Below are 19,041 nucleotides of genomic sequence, written 5' to 3' on the forward strand. Positions count from 1 at the left end.
TGAAGTGATTTATTTGTCAAAGAGCTTAAAGCTTAACCTTGTAACGAGGATAAGCTACCTTTGTTCCAAAGGTGGATGGTCCTTAAGTCTCTTTGAAATATTTAAGGGTAAATGCTTAAAATGTTTGCAACATGCTTTCATAAGTGCATAAACTGTCATGAGCATCACACTTATACTATGACACAATGCACTTCACATTCCATATAATATAGATATGTTCTCATTAACCTAATTATGTGCAATTGGCCTTTTAGGCCAAAATATGTGTTCTTCCTCTCCATGCACATATTTAGGGGGAGCAATCTATGTTGTATAGAACTATGATCATGCTTAATTTGATATATCCTCTTAATCATACCTCCTTTATGTCTATGACTAATGGATTTTCAAGTGTATTCTCATGCTTAGTCATAGAATTGAAAGGGAAATGGAATATTCGGCAAAGACGACGCTTCCACTCAACTCCTTCGGTATTATCCACTCTTTGTCGGTATTCCGCATAATTCTCCACTTTGGTATAATCTTCACTCATATCTCTATTTCAATTGGAATATTCCAATTGTTTGCCAAAGGGGGAGAGAAAGAAAAGGGCTTATATTTCACTCTAAGTATCCGTTTTTGGCGATTCATGCCAAAGGGGGAGAAAGTATTAGCCCAAAGCAAAAGGACCGCACCCACCACCCTAATTTTTAAAACTAGTGATTTTCAATTGGTAAATTTCAAATTGGTATCTCTTTGTGTTCTAAAGGGGGAGAAAGTAGCACCTTTCAAAATTGATATCTTAAAACCCTCTTGAACACTAAGAGGAGAATTTATTGAGGGGGAGTTTTGTTTAGTCAAAGGAAAAGCATTTGAAACAGGAATTTTTTTTCTTATAAATGCTTTGCGAAAATCCTATTCATTTACCTTTGACTAGTTGCAAAATGTCTTTAAAAAGATTTTACAAAAGAATTTGCAAAAACAAAACCTGTGGTGCAAGAGTAGTCCAAAATGTTATATTTGAAGAAAGCTTTCATGCCTATCTTATGAAATGCATATTGGTTTCATTCCCAGCAATCTTTGCACTAACTCTATGCAAACTAGTTCAATTCTGCACTTATATATTTGCTTTGGTTTGTGTTGGCATCAATCACCAAAAAGGGGGAGATTGAAAGGGAAATAGGCTTTAAACCTTTTCCTAAATAATTTTGGTGGTTGATTGCCCAACACAACTAATTGGACTAACTAGTTTGCTCTAGATTATATATTTTACAGGTGTCAAAGATTCAACACAAAACCAATAAAAAGAACAAGACAAGGGTCAAAAGAAAGGAGCAAAAAGAAACCGAAGTGCTCCCTGGTCTGGCGCACCGGACTGTCCGGTGTGCCACCGGACAGTGTCCGGTGCACCAGGGAGGATTGGCTTCAAACTCTTCACCTTCGGGTTTCTCAGGCGCAGCCCACTATAATTCACCGGACTGTCCGGTGCATCACTGGACAGTGTCCGGTGCTCCAGAGTGAAGCAGCTCTGAACTGGCCAGCTTCGGGAAAATGGGAGGCCGCTCCGCTATAATTCACCGGACTGTCCGGTATGCACCGGACTGTCCGGTGTGCCTGCGGAGCAACGGCTACTCCACGCCAACGATCGACTCTGACAGTGAACAGTGCGAAACAGTACACACGGCAGAAGTCAGAGCAGATGATCAGAGGGGCACCGGACTGTCCGGTGCTGCACCGGACTATCCGGTGCCACATGAGGACAAAGCCTCCAACGGTCGACCAGCTCCAACCCCAACGGATAGGATGACGTGGCTGGCGCACCGGACACTGTCCGGTGTACACCGGACTGTCCGGTGCACCCATCGCCAGCAGCATTCTCCAACGGCTACATTTTGGATGGTAGCTATAAATACCACCCCAACCGGCCACTTCGTGTGAGAGGAGCCCAAGCAACATTCCAAGTCATCTAGTTGACATACTCAAGCCCTCCCAACCACATACATTCATTGATCCATCCTATACACAAGATTTAGACCACTACAACCAACACAAGTGCCACAAAAGAGAAAGCAAGCGAGAGTGAGCTGCTCATTTGAGTTTAGCACTAGTGCCTTGTGAGATTCATTAAGAGATAGTGTGTGCTACATCTTTGTGTTCATTTGTGCGTGGAGTTTTGACTCCCATCGAACTTCCTCCAAAGTTTTGGAGGCTTGTAAAAGCTAGCAAGAGACACCAAAGAGTGTGGTGGTCCTTGTGGGATCGAGAGTGATCCTTGAGAAGAAGAAGAGCTCACCGATCCTTGTGTGATCGGGGGAGAGAGGGAAAGGGTTGAAAAAGACCCGTCCTTAAGTGGACTCCTCAACGGGGACTAGGCCTTCGAGGGCCGAACCTCGGTAAAACAAATCACTCGTGTCCATTGTGTTTATTGCTTGTGATTTGTTTGCTTTCCCTTGCTCTAAGTTTTCTTGCACCATTATTTGCTAATTTCATTTGGTATTGCTTCAAGTTAAATTTCCATTTAGTGAAGCAACACGTTGCAAGAAAGAACTTGTTCTAGTGCTTCTCTCATCTAAGGGTTCTTGCTTTGTCATTCTATAACTTATTAGTTGTATTGATTTATCTCTCCCGCATTATTTAGCAATACTCCTTTCAAGCAAGAACTTAGTTTCTATTCTCCGATATTTGTATATCTTGTTCGAACCACTAATCAAGGGATCTAGTTGGGGGATAAAGTTTTAAATTTTCAGGTTCCGCCTATTCACCCCCCCTCTAGGCGACTTTCACTCTTCACATCCATTTGGTACAACCTGAAAGAATGGTGAGCGGCATATGCTAGCAATATACGAATTGATTCTAGCCTAGCCACAGGAGCGAACGTCTCCTCAAAGTCCAAACCTGCGACTTGGGCATAACTTTTTGCCACAAGTCGAGCCTTGTTCCTCGTCACCACCCCGTGCTCGTCCTGTTTGTTGCGGAACACCCACTTGGTTCCCACAACATTTTGCTTGGGACGAGGCACCAGTGTCCAAACTTCATTGCACTTGAAGTTGTTGAGTTCCTCCTGCATGGCCAACACCCAGTCTAGATCTAGCAAGGCCTCTTCTACCCTGAAAGGCTCAATAGAAGAGACAAAAGAGTAATGCTCACAAAAATTAACTAATCTTGAACGAGTAGTTACTCCCTTGCTAATATCACCCAATATTTGGTCGACGGGATGATCCCTTTGAATCGTCGCTCGAACTTGGGTTGGAGGTGCCTGAGGTGCTTCTTCCTCTTTAATTTGAACATCCTGTGCTCCCCCTTGATCATGCGCCTCCACTTGAGGTACCTGTTCGTCATCTTGGGTTGGGGGATGCACCATAGTTGAGGAAGACGGTTGATCTTGTTCCAATTGTTCCTGAGGCCGTACATCTCCAATCGCCATGGTGCGTATCGCGGCCGTTGGAACGTCTTCTTCATCTACATCATCAAGATCAACAACTTGCTCTCTTCGAGAGCCATTAGTCTCATCAAATACAACATCGCTAGAGACTTCAACCAAACCTGATGATTTGTTGAAGACCCTATACGCCTTTGTATTTGAGTCATAACCTAATAAAAACCCTTCTACAGCTTTGGGAGCAAATTTAGAGGTTCTACCTTTCTTCACAAGAATATAACACTTGCTTCCAAATACACGAAAGTAAGACACATTGGGTTTGTTACCAGTTAGCAGCTCATATGAAGTCTTTTTGAGGAGGCGGTGAAGGTAGACCCTGTTGATGGCGTGGCAAGCCGTGTTTACGGCTTCCGACCAAAAACGCTCGGGGGTCTTGAACTCTCCAAGCATAGTCCTCGCCATATCAATGAGTGTCCTGTTCTTCCTCTCTACCACACCATTTTGCTGAGGTGTGTAGGGAGGGGAGAACTCGTGCTTGATCCCCTCCTCCTCAAGGAACTCCTCCACTTGAAGGTTCTTGAACTCGGACCCATTGTCGCTTCTTATCTTCTTTACCTTGAGCTCAAACTCATTTTGAGCTCTCCTTAGGAAGCGCTTGAGGGTCCCTTGGGTTTCAGACTTATCCTGCAAAAAGAACACCCAAGTGAAGCGGGAAAAGTCATCAACAATAACTAGACCATACTTACTTCCTCCTATGCTCAGATAGGCGACGGGTCCGAAGAGGTCCATATGCAGCAGCTCCAGAGGTCTTGAAGTGGTCATCACATTCTTGCTGTGATGTGCTCCTCCCACTTGTTTACCTACTTGACAAGCTGCACAAGGTCTATCTTTTTCGAATTGCACGTTAGTCAAACCTATCACGTGTTCTCCCTTTAGAAGCTTGTGAAGGTTCTTCATCCCCACATGTGCTAAGCGGCGATGCCACAGCCAGCCCATGCTAGTCTTAGCAATTAAGCATGCATCTAGACCGACCTCCTCTTTTGCAAAATCAACTAAATAGAGTTTGTCGTCTAATACACCCTTAAAAGCTAATGAACCATCACTTCTTCTAAAGACAGACACATCTACATTTGTAAATAGACAATTATATCCCATATTACATAATTGACTAACAGATAGTAAATTATATCTAAGAGACTCAACTAAAAACACATTAGAGATAGAGTGTTCATTTGATATTGCAATCTTGCCTAAGCCTTTCACCTTGCCTTGGTTCCCATCACCGAATATGATTGAATCTTGGGAATCCTTATTCTTGACGTAGGAGGTGAACATCTTCTTCTCCCCCGTCATATGGTTTGTGCATCCGCTGTCGATAATCCAGCTTGAACCCCCGGATGCATAAACCTGCAAGGCAAATTTAGGCTTGGGTCTTAGGTACCCAACTCTTGTTGGGTCCTACAAGGTTAGTCACAATTGTCTTAGGGACCCAAATGCAAGTTTTATCACCCTTGCATTTTGCCCCTAATTTCCTAGCAACAATCTTCATATCCTTTCTACAAATAGCAAAGGAAGCATTTAAAGCATGATAAATTGTAGAGGGTCCATTCATAACTTTTCTAGGAACATGAACAATATTCTTTCTAGGCACATGATGAATATTTTCCTAGGCATATCTCTACCATGCATATAGGAAGAACTGGGAGCAAACATAGCATAAGAATCATAGGCATGTGAATCAAAAGCATTACAACTCCTATGAGACTGTCTTCTATCATTGTACATAAAAGCATGGTTCTTTTTAGTACTACTTGCCATAGGGGCCTTCCCTTTCTCCTTGGCGGAGATGGGAGCCTTATGGCTTGTTAAGTTCTTGGCTTCCCTCTTGAAGCCAAGCCCATCCTTAATTGAGGGGTGTCTACCAATCGTGTAGGCATCCCTAGCAAATTTTAGTTTATCAAAATCACTTTTGCTAGCCTTAAGTTGGGCATTAAGACTAGCCATTTCATCATTTAACTTTGCAATAGAAGCTATGTGTTCACTACAAGCATCAATATCAAAATCTTTACATCTATTGCAAATAACAACATTTTCTACACAAGTTGTTGATTTACTAGCTATTTCTAACTTAGCATTCAAATCATCATTAATGCTTCTTAAGCTAGAAATTGTCTCATGGCAAGAAGATAATTCACAAGAAAGCATTTCATTTCTCTTAACTTCTAAGGCATGAGATTTTTGTGCTTCTACAAATTTGTCATGTTCTTCATACAACAAGTCCTCTTGTTTTTCTAAAAGCCTATTCTTATCATTCAAGGCATCAATCAATTCATTAATTTTATCTACATTGGTTCTATCTAGGCCCTTAAATAAACATGAATAATCTATTTCATCCTCATCACTAGATTCGTCCTCACTTGAAGAAGCATAAGTAGAGTTTCGAGTACATACCTTCTTCTCCCTTGCCATAAGGCATGTGTGACGCTCGTTGGGGAAGAGGGATGACTTGTTGAAGGCGGTGGCGGCGAGTCCTTCATTGTCGGAGTCGGACGAGGAGCAATCTGAATCCCACTCCTTGCCAAGATGTGCCTCACCCTTTGCCTTCTTATAGTTCTTCTTCTTCTCCCTCTTGTTCCCTTGATCCTGATCACTATCATTGTCGGGACAGTTAGCAATAAAATGACCAAGCTTACCACATTTGAAGCATGAGCGCTTCCCCTTTGTCTTGGTCTTGCTTGGCTGCCCCTTGCGACCCTTTAGCGTCGTCTTGAATCTTTTGATGATGAGGGCCATCTCTTCATCATTAAGTCCGGCCGCCTCAATTTGTGCCACCTTGCTAGGTAGCGCCTCCTTGCTTCTTGTTGCCTTGAGAGCAAGGGGTTGAGGCTCGTTGATTGGACCATTCAATGCGTCGTCCACGTATCTTGCCTCCTTGATCATCATTCGCCCGCTTACGAATTTTCCAAGGACTTCTTTGGGCGACATTTTGGTGTACCTGGGATTCTCACGAATATTATTCACCAAATGAGGAACAAGAACGGTAAAGGACCGTAGCATCAATCGGACGACGTCGTGGTCCGTCCATCGTGTGCTTCCGTAGCTCCTTATTTTGTTGATAAGGGTCTTGAGCCGGTTGTATGTTTGGGTTGGCTCCTCGCCCCTTATCATCGCGAATCATCCAAGCTCTCCCTCCACCAACTCCATTTTGGTGAGCAAGGTGACGTCGTTCCCCTCATGAGAAATCTTGAGGGTGTCCCAAATCTGCTTAGCATTGTCCAAGCCGCTCACTTTATGGTATTTGTCCCTGCACAAGGATGCTAACAACACAGTAGTGGCTTGTGCATTTCTATGAATCTGTTCATTAATAAAAATAGGACTATCCGAGCTATCAAACTTCATTCCATTCTCAACAATCTCCCATATGCTTGGATGGAGAGAGAATAGGTGACTACGCATTTTGTGGCTCCAAAATCCGTAGTCCTCCCCATCAAAATGTGGAGGCTTGCCGAGAGGAATGGAGAGCAAATGTGAATTTGAACTTTGAGGAATACGCGAATAATCGAAAGAAAAGTTTGAGTTAACCGTCTTTCGTTTGTCGTAGTCATTGTCGTCGTTGTCCTTATGAGAAGAAGTGGATTCATCACTGTCGTCGTAGTAGACGATCTCCTTGATGCGTCTCGACTTCTTCTTCCTTCCATCTTTGTGTCTATGGCCCGAGCCCGAGTCGGTAGGCTTATCATCCTTAGGCTCGTTGACAAAGGACTCCTTCTCTTTGTCGTTGATCATGATTCCCTTCCCCTTAGGATCCATCTCTTCGGGCGATTAGTCCCTTTGTGAAGAGAACGGCTCTGATACCAATTGAGAGCACCTAGAGGGGGGTGAATAGGTGATCCTGTAAAACTTGAAAACTTAAGCCACAAAAACTTGGTTAAGCGTTAGCACAGTAAATGCCAAGTGGCTAGAGAGGAGTCTCAACAAAACACAATAACCACAAGAAATCAAACACAGAGATGGCACGGTGGTTATCCCGTGGTTCGGCCAAGACCAACGCTTGCCTACTCCACGTTGTGGCGTCCCAACGGACGAGGGTTGCAATCAACCCCTCTCAAGCGGTCCAAAGACCCACTTGAATACCACGGTGTTTTGCTTGCTTTTCTCAATCCCGTTTGCGAGGAATCTCCACAACTTGGAGCCTCTCGCCCTTACACTTGAAGTTCACAAAGAAGCACAGGGCAAGGGAGGATTAGCAACGCACACAAGACACAAGAATCAGAGTGTCAACACGCACACAAGTCGCAACAAGAGCTCGCAACACAACTCAATGAGTTCACAACTCCACTAGAGCTCTATATGCTATCACAATGAAACAAATGCGCGGAATCGAGGTCTTGGTGCTTAGGAATGTTGTAGGAATGCTTGGTGTGCTCCTCCATGCGCCTAGGGGTCCCTTTTATAGCCCCAAGGCAGCTAGGAGCCGTTGAGAGCATTCTAGGAAGGCTGATCTTGCCTTCTGTCGACTGGCGCACCGGACAGTCCGGTGCACACCGGACACTGTCCGGTGCCCGATTTCCTTCCAAAAATGGCGCAGTCGACCGTTGGCAGCCTGAGAGCCGTTGGCGCATCGGACATGTCCGGTGCACACCGGACAGTCCGGTGCCCCCTTCTAGCCGTTGGCTCGGCCACGTGTCCCGCGCATATTGCGCGGCCGACCGTTGGCCCGGCCGACCGTTGGCTCACCGGACAGTCCGGTGCACACCGGACAGTCCGGTGCACACCGGACAGTCCGGTGAATTATAGTCGTACGTCGCCGGTGAATTCCCGAGAGCGGCCACTTCGCTCGAGCCAGCCTGCACCACCGGACACTGTCCGGTGCACCACCGGACAGTCCGGTGTTCCCAGACTGAGCAGAATCTTGGCTGCTCGAGCCAAGACATTTTCAATTGGTTTTTTCCTGTTTCCAGCACTTAGACACAATACATTAGTCCATAAAATAATGTACTAAGTCTGAGAAACATACCTTTATCCTTGATGTGTACTTTGTCCACCTTTTTACACTTAGGCACTTGTGTTGGGCACTAAATCACCAAAATACTTAGAAATGGCCCAAGGGCACATTTCCCTTTCAAAGGCTCCGTCTACTCAAGAGACACGATCTCACCTCTCCCGAGCCCAGCCTCGGGCAGGAACAATAGACCCAGGCGGATTCACGCCTCGCCCGAGGGCCTCCTCAAGAAACGGGCGCACCTTCGACTCACCCGAGGCCCAGCTCGGGCAGGCTTCGCAGTGAAGCAACCTTGGCCAGATCGCCTCGCCAACCGACCGTATCGCAGGAGCATTCAATGCAAGGATCGCCTGACACCTTATCCTGACGCGCGTTCCTCAGTTGGCAGGGCCGAAGTGACCGCAGTCACTTCGCCCCTCCACTGACTGACCTGACAGGAAAACAGCGCCGCCTGCCCTGCTCCGACTGCTTTGCCACTCGCCAGGGTGAGGCTGACAGCATCCGAGTCCAGCCTCAGGCGCCATAGGAAGCTCCGCCTTGCCCGACCCTAGGGCTCGGCCCCCGCCTCGACCTCGGAAGACGGTCTCCGCCTCGCCCGACCCCAGGGCTCGGACTCAACCTCGACCTCGGAAGACAGTCTCCGCCTCGCCCGACCCTAGGGCTCGGACTCAACCTCGACCTCGAAAGACGGTCTCCGCCTTGCCCGACCCCAGGGCTCGGACTCAACCTCGACCTCGGAAGACGGTCTCCGCCTCGCCCGACCCTAGGGCTCGGCCTCAACCTCGACCTTGGAGGAGTCACCGCCTCGCCCGACCTTGGGCTCGGACTGACCACATTACAGGGGGATACATCATTACCCTACCCCTAGCTAGCTCAGGCTACGGGGAACAAGACCGGCGTCCCATCTGGCTCGCCCCGGTAAACAAGTAATGATGGCACCCCGCGTGCTCCCATGACGACGGCGGTTCTCAGCCCCCTACGGAAGCAAGGAGACGTCAGCAAGGTCCCGACAGCCCCGACAGCTGTGCTTCTACAGGGCTCAAGCGCTCCTCTAACGACCACGACATCACATGCACATGGCACTAACATCTCTCCGACAGCCACGTCGGCATGTACATAGGGCTCTGGCTCCTCTCTGCCAGACACGTTAGCATATTGCTACACCCCCCATTGTACACCTGGGCCCTCTCCTTACATCTATAAAAGGAAGGTCCAGAGCCCTCGTACGGAGACGTGGCCGCGCGGGAGGACGGGCTAACGGACAGGCTCTCTCTCTCTCCCTCTCCCTCGCGAACGCTTGTAACCCCCTACTGCAAGCGCATCCACCCTGGGCGCAGGACAACACGAAGTCGCGGTTTCCCCCCTCCTTGTGTTCCGTCTCGCGCCGACCCATCTGGGCTAGGGCACACAACGACAATTTACTCGTCGGTCCAGGGACCCCCTGGGGTCGAAACGCCGACACAAACGATCTTGGATTGAAAAAGTGTCAAAATAAAAGTTGTAGAACGTCAAAAGTTATAAAACTTTGTTGTTGACAACTTTTTCGTTTGAATTAGTTTACAACCTCAAACAATAAAGTTACACTCAGTTGATTATAATATGTCAACAACAAAACTGCAATACATATGAAGTGATAGGCGGAGTGGTAGAGGGAGTACACGTGATGGGGAGGTCGTGGGTTCGATTCCCTCCAACCGTGTATTTTGTGTGAAAGATGTAACAACTTGCGACTTTGACGGAGACGGGCGGGCGAGGCCTTCCCTAATCATAATAATTTTTTTACTATTCTAAAACTCGTTTTTATGTTCCCGGAAAATATTTTCACTAGCGGTTTTATTATGTCGATCGTAAGTAGAAATCGATTTCCACTGACGGTTCTCAGTTACCCGTCTGTAAAAAAATTATCTCTATTGGCCTCTAGTATTAGTGGTTATGAAAAACACAAGTACAAATAGCTTTACAACTGTCACTATAGAGCTTCTGTGTACTAGTGTAGGTTACAGCCTATTTTAGGAACATACTAGAAATTCAGAACAAAATGTTCACGAAATATGTCCACGAACTTGTGATCCAGTTGTTCTAAAATTGTTTTATAGAATTTGGCAAAGTAGACACACATGAGAACAGCTAAAGCTTCTTTGCCCGACAATTATGGCACTAGCACTCGGTAAAGGCTCTATCTTTGCCGAGTGCCAACCAGCACACTCATTACAGAGACTGGCAAAGGGGCACACTGGAGCCCCTTTGCCGAGTGCTAGAAAGGTAGATACTCGGCAAAGAAGCTCCCTTTGTTGTGTGCCATATTTCGACTATCGGCACAGAGGCTAGCATAGAGGCCCACTAGAGCTCCCTTTACCGAGTGTCAGGCCATCAGGCACTCAACATAGGCTCCTTTTTTGCCGAGTGCTGGTGAGCACACTCGCCAAAAGCTCCGTTATGACGACTTTTCTTTACCGAGTGCCACGTGACACTCGACAAACTTTGCGGGTGCCCGTCATAAGGTACTCAACAAAGAGGCCGTTGTCAATGTACAATTTATCGAGTCCTTCTTTGCCGAGTGCGACACTTGGTAAAACGTTTACCAAGTGTTATCGTGGTTTTGTCGAGTGCCTACTCTGGCATGGCCCACTCGGCCAAACCATCACGCCTGCGCCTGCGCCCTCCCTCTCTCTCTCAACAAGAGCCCATCACTAGTACACAGAAGCTCTATAGTGTCGAGATAAACCTATTTGCATTGACGTTTTTTACAACCATCAGTATTAGGAGTCGATAGAAATAATTTTTTTCTACAAGCTCTTTTCTACTAGTGTACATGTCAACACCACATCCTCTTTTCCCTCTCTACCTTCTAGGACTCCGCATCGCTGTCATCTTTCTGACATGAAATAACGAAGACGAAACAACGCTGGTATGAATGAAAAATCGTAAGCAAAAATTATTTTAGATTTTGTATAAGAAATAACAAAGAGAAAAACTTCTGTATATACTTTTTGACACCTACTATTTACGAACACGAAATAATTACTCAGCATGTTCTACTTTATTTGAGTATCTTGTCCCAACAGGCAACAGCTACCTACGTACCATCGAATTTCTAGAATTCTGAGCTCCGCTCAACTCTTGCTGTCATGCCAATAATGCTGATTATGTGCCGACGAATTTGAAAAAGAAGATATAATCCGACTGGAAAATTGTCAACAATTTCTTTTATCAGATGCGATAACCAAGTTATAATGAAAATATAAACCATAGCGGCCACCGCGCAGTCTAAAAAACATACATATTGTCGACTGACAAAATGCATCGTATTTGGCGTGCAACATCAATCAATTTTGGATTTAGAAGAAGAAGAGAAAGATTGAATTATTTTTCAACGTAAGGGCCTTTCACTCCAGTCGTTAGGTGCCAGCACGGCGGCACAGCGAACCAAAAGTCCAAAGCGTGAGCCCGGGCGTCTGCTAGGATCCACTCGTTTCCACGAGGCGGACAAGCCTGACCGTCCACCCAGACGTTCCCGTCGCTGGGTGACTCGCCGCCGACCCACCCCCGCCCGCGGAAAGAATCGGACAGCCACCGACCGACGCTTCTGTCCTGACGACGACGAATTGAAGCACGCGCGTGAACGGCAGGCACCATCCGCGGACACCGAGGCAGGCGGAGCGCGCGCGGTTGGTTGGTTGGGACATGGGAGTACAGGTACAGTACCGTGGACTGGAACGGAACCGACTGTGTGGCTTCCACTCTCCGCCCCAGTCCTTGTGAGTGCTCATTGTTCACACTGCCACGGACCTGCAGCTGCAGCTGCATCCTCGATCGAGTCGACGAGCGCCGCGCTCATGGACCAGCTGATGCTGTCCCCACTAATCAGCGAATTTTAATTAAAATAAAAACTAGCAAGCCATTATATAACCTTAGATTTTAAAATAAAAAGAATTGGGTTAAAGCTTTTTTTTTTACATACGATCGAATTCATTATGATTCCCGGTTCTCAATCCCTTCCATACATATGACCAAATTCACTGACCACTATTAGCCCTTATTCGATTATCCTCGTTACACATGAATTAGATAAGATTAAAAAATATTTAAAAAAAGTTTGACTTGATTGGATTTAAACCCAACCAAGCTCACTCAATCCACAATAGGAGAACCGAACAAGCCTGAGTTCAGTTTCATGTATCTGATGGCAGGACTAAAACGCGGGCACGTGTTATAATTCACCTTTGTCTGTGGACCGAGTCCAGGCGTTTTGCGACACTCTCTGGCTGCCTTGAAATCTCCAGCGACCCTGTCTGTACTTATAAAAATGTCAGAGCAGCGTCCGCTTGGGCACGCAGAGAGCTGAGAGCGGCAGGCAATCGAAGCAGAAGCAAGCGGCTGGGCGCCAAGCTGAGGTGCGCGGGCGGCAGCAGCCAGCAGGGATGGCGATTGTGGGCGCGGAGTACTGCGACCCCGAGGAACGCGTGCTGACGGTGCGCAAGACCTCGCACTTCTCCCCCGGCGACGGGTTCGCGGCCTACGACCACCGCACGGGCGGGCTCTCCTTCCGCGCCGACACCTACGGGCGGGGCCACGGCGGGGGCGCGGCGTCGGCGGGCGAGCTCGCGCTGCTGGGCCCGGCCGGGGAGCCTCTGCTCACCGTGCGGCGCCGCCGCCCGTCGCTGCACCAGCGATGGGAGGGCTTCCTGGGCGCCCGCGCCGACGGCCAGAAGGCGATCTTCTCGGCCCGGCGCCCGTCCATCCTCGGCGGCGCCGCGGCCGGCGCCGTCATCGAGCTCCTCCCGCCGGCGCCGGCCGCCGCCCCCGTGCTGCTCCGCGTGGACGGGTCCTTCCCGCGCCGGTGCTGCCGCGTGGTGCTGGCGCCCAGGGCCGAGGGGGAGAAGGCCAAGGTGGTGGCGGAGATCGGGCGGAAGGTGGACGAGGGGGCAAGGGTCGTCATGGGCCGCGACGTCTTCGTCCTGCGGGTGAGCCCCGGCTTCGACGCCGCGTTCGCCATGGGGATCGTGCTCGTGCTGGACCAGATCGTGGGCGACGAGTCCGGCGGCGTCGACGCTGGGGCGGACGTCATCGACGCCAAGCCCAAGGTTTGGTGACCCATGCTATGGGTTGCCCCCCGGCCGTATCGCGCGCTTCTTGGTTTCGCTGTGTATAGAGAGCCTGGCATGCGAGATTTTGTTTCCTTCCCCCCTTTTTTTAAACGTTCGCGTATGAGCTTTGCTCCGGAGAACTGGCAATGCATAAATACATGCTCGAGGCTTTTGCTATATCTCTCCCAAACAGTAGTAGCCGTCTGGCACAGCGCAACAGAACAAAACAACATAGAAATCCGCGTGAATCCAGTTTTTCTTTTGTCTCATCTTTTGATCATCAAAAGATATATGACACCAGAATTGGATGTATCGACGTTCGACCTCACCGTGCTTATTAAGCAGATACTTGGTACTAGTATTTCATGAAGAGCACGAACAAAGTGCGAGACGCAGATAAATCATGGTATGTGTAGAGGCATTCGACCGAGACGTCTCCTGCGTTCTGTGAAACACGTTGCACATGCATTGGCATGTAGAGATAGTATCGATCGCGAAGGCGCGCGTGGGCTAATCCCGACAGAAAGAAGGACAGCGTGTAGTACAGGTACTCCTATACCCACCGGTGACAGTGAGCATTGTAGACTGGTGGCTAGCTTTTGTGCTGATTAGACCAGGCCAGCTGGTGGACCAAAGGAATATTGGCGTGAAGAAAACGGCTAGCACAGGCGGATCAGATTGCGATGCGGACAGCGATATCCTTCCTGCAGTTTATATGACGGAAAAGTATACACATGCGCTTCCGCTGCACCTTTTTATCACGTCAGACTCGATCGCGGGTTCCATTCCAGTCACAGTCAGTCTCTCTCCACACCACACCATACCACTTGCATGCATGCATGATGTACTTTACTATATATTCGCCTTGAATTATAGTAGTAATAATCTTGACTATCCACGGAAGGCACTTTAATTTGGGGGCCTTTTATTTTACGAATATGTCTGCATGGCTGCCATTATTATTTGCACCAAATAGTACATGCAATCCGGTCACGTTGCACATATGATATACCCCACAGCTAGCTAGCGAGATACGGCGGATCCCGGCCGGCCCTTTTGCTGGACCGACACATGAACGTAACGCGTTGTTATTAAACACATATACGCGCTGCGGCAAAGCCTCTCCTCCCACACCTTTTGAGCCCCACGCGAACACCTACCACTCCACCACCTGCTGCTGCACACAATTATTGGGACGTGTGTAGTACGACGCAGACGCAGCGGCACGGCAAGGGCAGCGTGTAGTACTGTAGCTGTAGTGGTGTGTGCCGTTCCTTTCCTGCTTGACTGGTCGCCGGCGCACAGGAGACGGTCGCTATTGGTCGGTCGTCGAACGCGCTGTTTGCACACACTCCAGCAAAATGGTCCACAAGATACCGGTGCTCATCATCCTGTGACTGTGATCGTGTTATTGTAACAACGCTGGTGGTTTGTGGTATGCGCGGCTTAACTCGCGCGTTCGTCTGATCGGCTTGGTCGTTTACAAGACCTGCCTTTTGTTATAGAAGAATAATGTTGCCTTTTAAGGTCTCTTTTGCTTGGTCGCATATCTTTGCTTAAACCTAAGTAATAAACGCTCAGCAGCATGATATGACTGCCTGAAAGTCTGAAGCGCATAGAGCCATGTTTGCTTCTCTATCGGCAGGGTCTGGTCTTTTACAGGTTCTGTTTGCTTAATTGCTTGAATTAAAAGTGGGGCTAAAGATCAATTGTGTCAGTGCCGGGGCGAAAAGTGATGTAATAGATAGTTTGGAAAATCAAATCCGCTCTGGTATTTTCGTTGATTGAAAGGAAAAAATGAATTAATTTCTTTCTCAATCTTTGGAAATCTCAATAAGTTTCCAAACTAGAAGGCCAGTAGCCAGTCGAGCCGACAGAAACTAAACTCATTTCCGTTTCCTAGAGCTGGATTAACGGTGTTTTAAATTAAGCTCGCGTTAGCTACATTCTGTCGGTCCCCCCCTAAACAAATAAAGAGGTACAACTCCATCTATCCATCTATGTCGTATATATCCAATATTAATAACAAGACTGGATATAGATCATTTATGTGCCAGAGGATATAAAATTTACACATACAATAATTAATCAACAATGATAACAAAAAAAATACTTTATTACATAACTTTTAGTCATTAATTACGATAACATATATTCCTTATCTCTACTAGGTTAAATCACTAGCCTGGTGCGTCGTGCGCGATGTGTGAAGCGTGTAGGTCTGTTCCTTTTTCCCATTTCTCGTCTAAAAATGGGTTATTACATCATAGATGGGCCTTTAGAAAATACTCAAGCCCAACACGATAGAAACCCACATGCAACGCGGTGCTGCCACATATCTCACACAGTATCACCTTGCTAGCTGAAAGAGGACGAGTAACCGAGCGACATATAAAAAAGAGTCGGTCTCCTTATAAGCTCATACCTTTCTCGACCTTTTGACTAAGATAAAGTGTAATATTTGTTTTTATCAGTTTAATATTGGATATGTAGACCATATGTTCACTCTAATATTAATTTTATTTTTGTATGTGTATCAAATATGTGTCATCGCATCGCACGACGTGGGTCGTGCGAAGCCCGTAGGTCTTTTTCTTTTCCCCACATCTCATCTAACAATGTAGATGGGCCTTAAGAAAACACTCAAAGCCAACATCATAAAAATCCACACACATCGCAGCGCTCCCGTATTGTCGGGGACCATAATTAGGGGTACCCCAAGACTCCTAAACTCGGCTGGTAACCACCATCAGCACAAGCTGTAAAAGCCTGATGGGCGCAATACGGGTCAAAGCTCCGTCCACTCAAGGGACACGATCTCACCTCGGCCGAGCTCAGCCTCGGGCAGGAACAGTAGACCCAGGTGGATTCACGTCTCGCCCGAGGGCCTCCTCAAGCAACGGGCGCACCTTCGACTCGCTCGAGGCCCAGCTCGGGCAGGCTTCGCGGAGAAGCAACCTTGGCCAGATCACCTCGCCAACCGACCAAATCGCAGGAGCATTCAATGCAAGGATCGCCTGACACCTTATCCTGACGCACGTTCCTCAGTCGACAGGGCCGAAGTGACCGCAGTCACTTCGCACCTCCACTGACTGACCTGACAGGAAAACAGCGCCGCCTGCCCTGCTCTGACTGTTGTGCCACCCGCTAGGGTGAGGCTGACAGCCGCCGAGTCCAGCCTCAGGCGCCATAGGAAGCTCCGCCTCGCCCGACCCCAGGGCTCGGACTCAACCTCGACCTCGGAAGACGGTCTCCGCTTCGCCCGACCCCAGGGCTCGGACTCAACCTCGACCTCGGAAGACGGTCTCCGCTTCGCCCGACCCCAGGGCTCGGACTCAGCCTTGACCTCGGAAGACGGTCTCCGCTTCGCCCGACCCCAGGGCTCGGACTCAACCTCGACCTCAGAAGACGGTCTCCGCCTCACCCGACCCCAGGGCTCGGACTCAACCTCGACCTCGACCTCGGACGACGGTCTCCGCCTCGCCCGACCCCAGGGCTCGGACACAACCTCGACCTCGGACGACGGTCTCCGCCTCGCCCGACCCCAGGGCTCGGACTCAGCCTCGACCTCGGACGACGGTCTCCGCCTCGTCCGACCCCAGGGCTCGGACTTAGCCTCGACCTCGGAGGAGTCATCGCCTCGCCCGACCTTGGGCTCGGACCGACCACGTTACATGGGGGCACATCATTACCCTACCCCTAGCTAGCTCAGGCTACGGGGAACAAGACCGGCGTCCCATCTTGCTCGCCTCGGTAAACAAGTAATGATGGCACCCCGCGTGCTCCCATGACGACGGCGGTTCTCAGCCCCCTATGGAAGCAAGGAGACGTCAGCAAGGACCCGACAGCCCCGACAACTGTGCTTCTACAGGGTTTAAGTGCTCCTCCGACGGCCACGACATCACATGAACAGGGCACCAACACCTCTCCGACAGCCACGTCGGCATGTACATAGGGCCTTGGCTCCTCTCCGCCGGACACGTTAGCACATTGCTACATCCCCCATTGTACACCTGGGCCTTCTCCTTACATCTATAAAAGGAAGGTCCAGGGCCCTCGTACGGGAGGCTGGCCGCACGGCAGAACGGGCTGACGGCCAGGCTCTCTCTCTCTCTCTCCCTCGCGAACGCTTGTAACCCCCTACTGCAAGCGCATCCGCCCTGGGCGCAGGACAACACGAGCCGCGGTTCCCCTTTTTGTTCCCCCTTGTGTTCCGTCTCGCACCGACCCATCTGGGCTGGGACACGCAGCGACAATTTACTCGTCGGTTCAGGGACGCCCCGGGGTCGAAACGCCGATAGTTGGCGCGCCAGGTAGGGGCCTGCTACATATTGACGAACAGCTTCCCGTCAAGCTCCAGATGGGTAGTCTCCAACAACCTCTCCAGCCCGGGACGATGCTCCATTTCGGGAGTCTCGAGTTCATGTCCCTCGACGACATCTACGACATGGTACTCCTTCCTCTGCCGCGCGACAACGACAATGGCGGCTGTCAGCCCGCTCGCCGGTGGCGGAATCAATGACGTCTCCCCCCCGTGGCGGAAGAGCAGCATCCGGGCCTGTCCCGCCACCTTCCCCGCCGCAGGAGGAGGAGGCGGGGCAACCATGGCCAAGCAGGAGGCGGCACCTCGTTGGCTGTCGAGCGAGTCGATGACGCCGGCGCCCCAACGGGGGACACATCGGGCGTTGACCTCGCGTCTGAGACGAAGACGAGCGTCGTTTCCCCGCAACGCGCCAACCCCAAGTGGACGGATGATGCCAGCACGCTCGTGAAGGACTTACTGGGCGTTAGCCTCGTACCTGAGATAACGGTGCAGTCCATCCCCGACGCGACTTTGTCACCATCCGTCGATCAAGAGGTACCGTCCGTTTTCCACCCTGTGCCTTTTAGATTCAGCTTCGACCCACCCAGCGACCCCGCTTTGGTGGACGCTTTCATAAAGGCATATCCTAACCTTTCGGGGTACCATATGTGGTCAACCTGGGACCGACTGACAGCCGTCTCAACCTACGGGCCCCCGGGTTCCGAGGAAGATGACGAGCCCGACTCTGGTTGGGATTTCTCCGGGCTCGGTAACCCCAGTGCCATGCGAGACTTCATGGCCGCATGTGACTACTGCCTCTCTGATTACTCCGATGGTGGCCACAGCCTCGACGACGAGGACTGTGGCCCAAGTCGCGAATGTTTCCACGTCGATCTAGGGGGTCTCGACGAAGGCAACCACCTTGGTATGCCAGATGATGGCAATCCCCCTAGGCCTGCGCCTCGCATTGACATCCTTCGGGAGCTAGCTGTGGTCCCAGTCCCTGCGGGGGGTCAGGACGCACAGCTCGAGCAAATCCGCGAGATGCAGGCCAGGCTCGACGAGGAAGCAGGGCAACTTGTGCAGCTCCGGCAGGAGATCGGGCAGGAGTGGGCAGGCCGAGCACCGGCCGGAGAAGCGCGTCATCTGGCCCAGGACGTCCAGCACCGCATCGCTGACGATGCCAGGGCAAGGCTGCCCCCGGCTTCCAGTGGGGTCGGCCAGAACCTGGCTGCAGCAGCAATACTACTCCGAGCGATGCCGGAGCCATCCACCACCGAGGGGCGGCGTA

At 49.8% G+C, this 19,041-nt stretch overlaps 1 protein-coding gene and 1 pseudogene across 1 annotated transcript; both read left to right on the forward strand.

Annotated features, from left to right (window-relative positions):
* The first annotated feature begins 12,691 nt into the window (after nt 1-12,691).
* Nucleotides 12,692-13,622, forward strand: LOC100275502 (uncharacterized). The gene has a single exon (NM_001149562.3). The coding sequence runs from the start codon at nt 12,782-12,784 to the stop codon at nt 13,451-13,453; it is 672 nt and encodes a 223-aa protein (NP_001143034.1). The 5' UTR covers nt 12,692-12,781; the 3' UTR covers nt 13,454-13,622.
* Nucleotides 13,623-15,868: 2,246 nt separating this feature from the next.
* Nucleotides 15,869-16,041, forward strand: LOC111591247 (uncharacterized; annotated as a pseudogene).
* The last annotated feature ends 3,000 nt before the right edge of the window (nt 16,042-19,041 follow it).

This window comes from Zea mays, chromosome 3 (genome assembly GCF_902167145.1).
Source record: "Zea mays cultivar B73 chromosome 3, Zm-B73-REFERENCE-NAM-5.0, whole genome shotgun sequence".
NCBI lineage: Eukaryota > Viridiplantae > Streptophyta > Magnoliopsida > Poales > Poaceae > Zea > Zea mays.

Coding starts and splice junctions, on each gene's coding strand:
- LOC100275502 (NM_001149562.3), top strand. CDS start 12,782: ATGGCGATTGTGGGCGCGGAGTACTGCGACCCCGAGGAACGCGTGCTG.